General features: G+C 38.6%; 1 protein-coding gene across 1 annotated transcript; it reads right to left on the bottom strand.

Annotated features, from left to right (window-relative positions):
* Window positions 1-2178: 2178 nt before the first annotated feature.
* Window positions 2179-7834, bottom strand: LOC149836061 (putative methyltransferase PMT24). Its single transcript, XM_090009695.1, has 8 exons — window positions 5859-7834; window positions 5619-5768; window positions 3754-4024; window positions 3544-3654; window positions 3292-3466; window positions 2921-3193; window positions 2659-2853; window positions 2179-2558 (listed from the first exon to the last, which is right to left on the bottom strand). Exons 1-8 carry the CDS (start codon window positions 7158-7160, stop codon window positions 2342-2344), a joined length of 2694 nt encoding a protein of 897 aa, XP_089865821.1. The 5' UTR covers window positions 7161-7834; the 3' UTR covers window positions 2179-2341.
* Window positions 7835-8986: the final 1152 nt, after the last annotated feature.

Genomic DNA, 8986 nt, shown 5'->3' with positions numbered 1-8986 from the left:
TAGATTAAATTAATCTGTTAATACATGGTAGGAGTGGATTGGTAACTGAAGACTTGTCGTTAAAAGTGACAAATTGTGGTTTTAAGGTTGGCTCTTGTGAGCAATAATGGAATTTTGGAGGTGTTGGGTCTGGTCGGTGTTGTCAAGCATTGCCGAAGGTGACTTGCTTTTGACTAAGTTGAAGGTTTGCACTTTGAGGTTGATGAATCATGGAAAGCACTAAGAAACTGCAACCCTAAGACAGCGACCTCGGGCCAGGTCTGATTCATGGAGTCCCAGTGCAGGAACTTGTCCTGTGTTTGAATACGAAGACAAACCAGTCTCGGCAGGGACTGCTTTGTCACTTTTCATTATTTTTGAAGGGGTAATATGGTGCGCACCAGCTGCACGTGTCCTGGATAAATGTTTCGCAGACAATTGCATCAAACACGCATGTGAGCACTTGAGTCTCCCAAAAAAGAAATGAAAATGACCGTACTGTACTACAAAAATGATGTGTTTCCCGAAAAAACCTACAATTTTCAAAAATCTGCCCGTGTCCAAAATCACAACTTTTCGGTTGTAAAAAAACCTTTTCACCCTTTGCACATGTGAATTTCCTCCAAATATGTGAACTTTTCTCTCAAATATTCAAATATGTCAAACTTCTCCTTTATTTGTAAATTTTCACCCAAATATGTGAATTTTCCCCACATTTGTAAATGTCCTCATGCATGCTTTCACATTTGTGAATGTTTTGACCTTCACACGTGAATGTCCTCACACATTTGCGAGTATCCTCCTGCCTATGCCCCTTATGTGATTTTTAGTAAAAAGTAGTTTATTGAAAAAGATGCTTGAAAAGCGCGATGGTCATTTAGCTATGTTTTTGAGACACTTCAAAAGCATTGCTAGTCTTTAGTGATGACATTCACACATTTTGGAAAGAAAATCACATATTTGGGAGGGCACATTCACATATTCTCATATTTGAGAGGTAATTCACAAATGTGTGGGAGAAAATTTACATATTTGAAAGAAAATTTGCAAATGAGGAAATTTGTATATCTGGAAAAAATTTGCATGTGTGAAGGGTGACAAAGTCCTTTTACAACCAAAAAGTTATAATTTTGGACACATGCGGATTTTTTAGATTTGTAGGGTTTTTTGAGAAACATGTCATTTTGTTGTACAATACGACCAATTTTCAAAATAAAAAACATAATTATGGCAGCAAAGCAGGCAAATGAGCCAACCAGGACTGTGCCTTCATGGTTAGGGGTGACAATGAATTGTCCTCTCGCATAAAAGGACCACGGTTCAAAATCCATCAGGAACATCCATTGTTGTAAGCTCAAAGCTGAGGGTACTCCCCATTGGGTAGGGTTTTTACCAACCGAAAGTGATGCGGGGCTTTCCTAGGCCTAGTTGAGGAAAAAAATGAAAAATGATCGTGCTGTACAGGTAACTTGACATGTTTTACTAAAAACCTTATAATTTTTTATATTCTCATGTCCAAAATTGTAAGTAGCAAGCATTGAAATGTCCCTTTTACCCTTCACATGAGTGGAATTGAAGAAGTTCGCATGCTATATCGCTTTGCTTCTTAAAATGAGGACCACACATTTTTTTTAGAACTTCACGAAGTTCACATAAAATTATATGTGAACTTCCTATTAAACTTGAAATATGCAGACTCCCTCAAGTTCACTTTTATATTATGCGGACTTAGGAAGTCCGCACATATTTTATGCGGACTTAGGAAGTCCTCATATATTTTATGCGAACTTCCTCGAGTTCGCATAAAATATATGCAAAATTCTTCAAGTCCACATAAAATATATGAGGATTTCCTCACTTCATGAAGTCTACAAAAAAAAATGCGTGGACCTCATTTTAAGGAGCAGAGCGATATATCACGCAAACTTTATAAGTTCTGCGCATGCGAAGAGCTAGCTATTTATGATTTTGGATATAGAAAGAATATCGAAAATTACAGGGTTTTTAGGGAAACACATCAAATTACTCATTTGGTCATTTTCCAAAAAAAAAGCAGGCAAAAGAACATGATAAAATAGGATGAATAATGTAACTATCCTGAAGGAATTGACTTGTACTATTCAAATTTTAAGCATTTTTTGCTTGAATGTTAAATTAAGCATTCTTAAATGCCCAATAAAAAGAAAGGGAAAAACAGAGTTGACATAAGACAACCTTCAAAGGATCAGAACCCGAACAGGTTCCACCAAACAATCAGATTACACAAGGACTAAGCCAACTAATGAAATATATTGTTATAAGAGATGTCGTACCCATTGTTTACGTCTGCCAACTGCTGCCAAAAAATGTGATAAAATGGCGATCAATTGTCACTTGAAAGTTTTGATGGCCTCCAATAAGTTTTCTCTGCACAGAGTATCCCTTCATCTTCCTTGGAAAAGGTCATTCTAACCTCCCAGTGGAGAGATTTAATCACACTCTCCAATTGGTTCACTGTACTAGACTCATCACGCATGATCAGTTTACCACCTGGTCTCAAAATCCGATCAACCTCTGCCATTGCAGCTACAACATCACACCTGCCAGTTCACACGAAAACCAAGTTACATGACTCAAAGGTCTCAGCAGTCAGCACATATAAGAAATTTTGCATATTCAAGAACATGATATAATTTCAACCTGTTCTTAAGGCGAGAAAAAAGGTGATCAGCATGCAGGAGATCGTAGGTTCTAGGGTAGGTACTGAATGATTCGCACCAGTCATGGTAAATACCGAAAAGCCCACGCTCGTAAATGATTGGGAGTGTATCTGGTGAGTCTATAGTCACCACATTCATCACCCAGACTTTAAGGTCTCTTAGTGCTGCAGCAAACCTGCATCCATTCATCATCAGTCCCAAACAACGCAGACAAACAAGAAAATTATTGCGAAGGTTCATACCCTCCATAAACTGCTCTCATGTCCATGACATTTCTCACAGTTGACCAGTCTATGCCCATTCCGTCGATATATGATTTTTTCACAACCTTTTTCCAGTGTTCATAATCTGTTTTAAAATCTTCTGGAGCTGGTTTTCCATAGATCCCTATCTGCGAACTGTTCAACCAATAAGGAGGTGTTTGCAGTCTCTGTGGCCACTCCTTAGGCCACTGTGCGCCCCGTTCCATGGGGTTAACTGGTACCCTATGCATACATGGCCGAAAAGGAACATACCTGCAACAGGCACCAAGTTTGAATAAAGTATAGAAAACCACAGCAACAATACCTTGGTTCAAAAACTTCCAAAAAATATGACCATGATATCAACCCACCATGCTGCATTAGGATCATCCTTAACATCACATAAAACTGGGCTATTCTGCTTTCTGTTGTCATAGCATTCATTGGATGTGGGTTTATGAAAAATAGCAGCACCTACAGAATTCATTTTGTCCTTCTTTATGGTCACCAGATCCCAACACATTGATATTGTAAGGGAAGTCATTGCTGAGACAACAAAATCACAGATATGTTAGCCTCCAGTAACTGAAGGAACAAAGAAAATAGACTAGGAGAGATCCCACCTTTCCATATATCAATATCTTCTTTCAACTTCTGGTACACAGGGGTAGCAGACCAGACAAAAAAACTACCAGGCCGTAAAAGACGATTCAGCTCCAAGAGAAGGGTACCACCTGCATAAACATTTCAGTAAATTTGTTTTAATTCTTAAAGGGATGAAGCTTCTGGTCAGCTGAGAAGCATGTAAGGAAAAGTCTTGCTAGAAGCAATACCATCTGCATGCCAAGGAACCCTGCAACGGGCACAATGTATGACATCAAAGACCATGCTTGGAAAAGGCAGACGCTGTGTGCCCATGACAGCAGATATTGCTGGAATGCCCCTTTCAAGTGCAAACTGAACTTGTGCCTCATGCTCATCTTTTGGTGCAAATGACATTGCTAGGACATCTCTTTCAAAAAGGTAACCACCAAAGCTCGCAACTCCACAGCCAACATCTAATATCACACGTGTTCGTTTCCCCCATGCAATGTGGGGCACAGACTGCACAGTTCCCAACCATATGATCACATTACTAAATGAGCAAGTCTTACAAATTCTCTCTGAAGTTCTAATTTGTTGTTAATCTCATTGTGTGAAATTGACTTCCATAACATAATAAAACAAGCAAAAACCATATTATTAGTACTTGAATTGGCTCTATGATTTAGCAATAACACAGATAATGCACATAAGTAGCTTGTCAAGAACACATGGCTTGGTTCAGATTTTTGTCCTGTATTGAACAATCCAGAATCAAGAAAATGTATTTTATTTCTTTCAGAAAACACCACACACACACACACATTATATATATATATAGAGAGAGAAAATCCAACTGTACAAATTAACAAACTATGTCAGATCATACACATATAAAACTAATTTTTAGAAGCCGGTTGCTTATACAGTGGCAAAAATTGATTGGCTTTGGCCATAGTACTTGTTGGCAGAGCTGCTGATGAAATGATCATGAAATACTGTTATCTCAAGGACACTTGCAATTAGCACATAAAGTATAATGAGATTGGCCATCATCCTCTTTATCACTAGTTTCTCGACAGGTGATTGCATTTATCTTACATACACTAGAAGCCTTTTTACATTGTATACACCAAAAGTAGAATCTTTGGTTCTGCAGCATCTTCATCAAGTTAGACATAATTAATCATTTTCTGATTCTCCAGACTGAGGATGTGTTTATGAGGACAAAAGAAAATGAATAATACTTTAGACTTGTCCATTTCTGTACAGGGGTATTTTTACATCTCAAATTCTTATTTTGAATTGTACATGCATGGTATGAAATCATTCTTCTTAGACAGAAGCTTGCTAAAACACAATAGTAAACGTTTTTTACAGTACTGACCTTGTACCAATGGCCTAAACCCCTTGCTTAAATTCCAAGGCATGACATAAATATTTTGCCTATTAGGAACATTTTCTTCCTAATGAATAAAGAAATCCATCATTTCTGCCCTCTTGACAATCACCATCCAACCTACCCGCCCATTGCCACCAACCCACTCACGTCCACCTATATTTCTACTGCAATTCCTTGCCCCAAGTATGTGCAATCATCAAGAATTAGGAAATCTTAATAATGTATCATGAAACTCAGAGCACTTCTGCACTGTACTCGCCTTGATTTCACCAACATGCATCTATGTAAACCACATTAGCAAGATGTACGGGAGCTAGATATGTGACTATCTCCCATTAATGCTGCCACGCTAGTTTTGGTAGTTCTGACCATGTCTCAATTTGCATTCTTATCCCAAGGTATACCCTTGCATAGAATGTTTGGAAGTAAAGCATACGTAAACAGTAACCGATTTTCATAGCAGATCCACCTAATTAAAATTAGACTAGTTTGTAATCTGAGCTTCAGATAGATGCACTTTTATCTAATACTGCAGTACTGCCTCCAATATTCAACATACCACCTATTGTTCTTTGCAATATATTGTCACTGTAACTTTACAAAATTAGAAAAATAGAAAAAACACTCATGGGGGAAAGGCAAACAATGTATGGAATCACCAGGCTAAGAAATACATAATAGAAATTCAAAAAGGAGAGCAAACTCGAAAGGAACCTTCTGAATAAAATCAATGTAGTGTAATGCGCCATGTATGAACTGGGTGCCACCACCAGGAAAAGTAAGATACTCCCCGCTAACTTTCACCCAGTTTTGGTGCCCCTTTACTACAGCAAGTTGGGTGTGGGGAACATTGTTATACCATATCTGCATGCACATTGAAACAAGGAACAAGGCTACATTTCAAAAGAAAAGAATAAGATAGAAACCTGGATTTGGTGGTTTCTCTTCTTTTACCTTATCCCTGCTTTGGGGCCACACAACGGAACGCTTATATCCTTTTGGAAGAGGAACAAGGCATGTTATGCTCTCTTCAGGGCAGTGTCTTTCTCGATGCTCATAATGTCCTCTAGAGTGTAGGGTCTTCAGAAATGCTTCATTGTCGAGACAAGGTATGTAGTCAGGCCCCGCAGTCGAATTACAAAGTTCCCATGTGTACTCGTATGTGCCACTGCTAGTCTCCTCCCCGCTTTCATTTTTTCGAATGTGAGATGATTCATCTTTGTCTGAGGGATGAATGTTTTGCCTTTCATTTTCATTCTCAGACTGATCAGCTTGAGTTGCCCATGTCCCTTGATCTGCTTTGGTTTCATTTTGTAGTTCAGATTGTGCGCCGTCCGGGAACGACTCGCCGGAGGGACTTGTTTCGTGCTCAACCCGTTCATGTGTTTCTCTTTGCTCATCTGTACTGATCACATTGTTCTCAGTACTTCGTCGATCGTCGACTCTTTCTTCCTGACCTGTTACTGGTGTTTCATCTCCATTCTGCTCCAAGTGTGATTCTGCATTTCCTTCATTTTCTTGCATTGATTGAGTTCCACTTTCCTCCTCACTCCGTTGCATGTTTTCATCCAAATGACTCTCCTGATCTCCATTTGTGTTAATTTCAGTCTCTTCCCTTTGAGGCTCTCCCTCTGCTGTCTGGGATTTGTCCTTCTCAGCTTCATCCCCGTCAGCTGATTGAGATAATCTCAATCCTTTTTCACTGTCATCACCATCCTCTGATTGAGATTTTCCCTTATTAGCATCTTCTCCATCAAGGAATTCTTTCTCCTCTCTCTGCACATTTTCAATCACATTTCCGTCGTCTAGCTTCGCGCCGCCATCTTCGTCCTTCCCTACACTAGATCTGTCCACCAACGTCCCAGCATCTTCTTCATGCTCATTCCCACTCTTCTCCTGCGTACCATCTTCACTCGACAGATCTGCTTTCCTACGATAATTCTCATTCTTGTTATCATTATCACTGATCTTATCATCATCCCGCTTCACCAAATCGTCCGGCAGATCGCCGGTGTTATCCTCAAACACCCGATTCCTGAGCGGCTTTCTTTGTTCATATTTAAACACTGAAGCCGCCCGAACCGAAGTAGAAGAGGAGGGGGAAGAAAATCTCTGCAAAGGAATTACAGAAGAGGAGGAATACATCCACAACCCAACCAAACAAAAAGCCACAAAAACGATCACAGAGACGGTAGAACAGTGATATGACGATGAGGAAGATCTCTTACCTCCCCTCTGATTTTTTCCCATACCCATCCTCTCAATTACAGATTTAAGCAACAATAATCCTAGATCTCCCTAAGATCAAACTTCAAACATGAAACAATTCAAGACACGTCAATGTAGAACCAACACACCAAAAAGTCTCTCTTCCATTTCACAACTCCCTCACATCTACTGCCCAAAATCGCGTTCAGAAACCCCAAATAGCAAGAAAAAACGACTACCCACAACGCTTTTCTTGCATCAACCGACAACCAACCAACATTCAATCAAGAAAACGATGTGGGGTATCAACAAACACCCATTTCCTTCGTCCAAATGGTCGAAAAAACTTCACACAGAGAGAGAGAGAGAGAGAGATGGTAAGAAGAAATAAAGTGGGTCGTTGGGAGCGAAGAGATGTAGTAATGGCAAAAAACGGGAGGAGTTGATTGAGCTAAGACGGTTCGTGTCAGCACCACCGGAAACGACGATTGATTGCAAGAAGAATCGGATTTTGTTTGGAACGCGTAAAACTTGACAAGCCCCTCTCTCTCTCTCTCATTACTACGGTTTTGAGGAGGGACATGCAGTAACGGCCCATTGATCTACAAAGATGGTTCGTGTCACCATCACCAGAAGTAACGGTAAGATGGCAAGAAGAATCGGATCTTTGCTTGAACCTGTAAAAGTTGATAAAAAATGTTATATCCCTCCCTCCCCCCAACACATCCTCTTTTCCTAGAGAGGATCTATGTTCCACAATCAATCATAAGACGGATTTGTCATGTGATTGGTTGTGGCACATGAGGGACAGCTTGAGAGATCCCTGGATAACAAGTTCTCTTTTCATGCTCTACCCACAAAAAGAGAGAAATTTGCTATTTAATATGCCATGTGTTGATTTTTTTTAAGCAAAGCCGGTAGGTCTGGTAAACGAGCTGAACCAATGGAACATAGGGCGTTCAAGCTTGGCTCGTTTCCTGTGTGTTGAGCCGAGTCGAGCTTGAGCTAAGCGAGTTAGGCATGAGGAGGCTCATTTACAAAAAAAATATTTTAAAAAGTTGAAAACAATATAATGTGAACCTAAACCTAATAAGCCAACCCAAACTAGCTTATTCACAAAACAAATATTTATTTCAAACTTGTAACCAATAGGATTTGAACTCTAAACTTATTGCTTGTAGGTCAAAAATTTCAACTATCTTCATTTTATAATTTAATATATACAAAAAATATATTTATTATTAACAAATGAGACTATATGAGCCAAACCGAGATGAACATTGGTTGTTCATGCTCGAGCTTGTCGAGCCTATTTGATGAGTTTGAACCAGCTCCTTACGAGCCGAACATGAGTCTCATTTCCCAAACCTACAAGTTAGAAATGCGTTTCTAGTTTTTAAATTTTATTTATGAGTATTTTACATGTTCAATTACTCTTTTATGGCCAATAAAGGCATAATTGGTATTTTTAGAATTATTTCAGATAAATTATTATTTAAAATATTTAATCTATCATTAAAACTATTTATTTTAGTGAGTCATGACTAATCAAGGTGGTTTCTAAGTGTTATGAACCTAAGTAGATGCATTTTGGTGGTTTTCGGAAGAAATTCTATCAAAGGGTTTTTTGATAATAAATAATTTTTGAAGAATATTTTAATCAAATAAACTATGATTTTTTAATGTGCCAAAGTGATGGTTTAGAATTTATATAGCTATTTCGAGTTAGTATGATGAAAGAACTTATTTTGGAAAAAAAATTAAGGACTTTAGTATGGACCCAAATGCCATCTGGGTTTGGACCCAAATTAGGGTTTTATGGATTTTAGAACAACTTAAAAGGGTTTCTAACTATTTTTTAATATTTTATTTGA

Source organism: Nuphar pumila, chromosome 6 (genome assembly GCF_984573655.1).
Source record: "Nuphar pumila chromosome 6, dmNupPumi1.hap1.1, whole genome shotgun sequence".
Lineage (NCBI taxonomy): Eukaryota > Viridiplantae > Streptophyta > Magnoliopsida > Nymphaeales > Nymphaeaceae > Nuphar > Nuphar pumila.
The sequence above is the reverse complement of the archived record's forward strand: the minus strand, read 5'-3'. Positions and strand labels throughout refer to the sequence as shown.

Coding starts and splice junctions, on each gene's coding strand:
- LOC149836061 (XM_090009695.1), bottom strand. CDS start 7,160: ATGGGTATGGGAAAAAATCAGAGGGGAGGTAAGAGATCTTCCTCATCG. Junction 5,769..5,858: donor GGCCCCAAAGCAGGGATAAG/GTAAAAGAAGAG, acceptor ATGTGCATGCAG/ATATGGTATAACAATGTTCC. Junction 3,655..3,753: donor GGTTCCTTGGCATGCAGATG/GTATTGCTTCTA, acceptor ATGTTTATGCAG/GTGGTACCCTTCTCTTGGAG.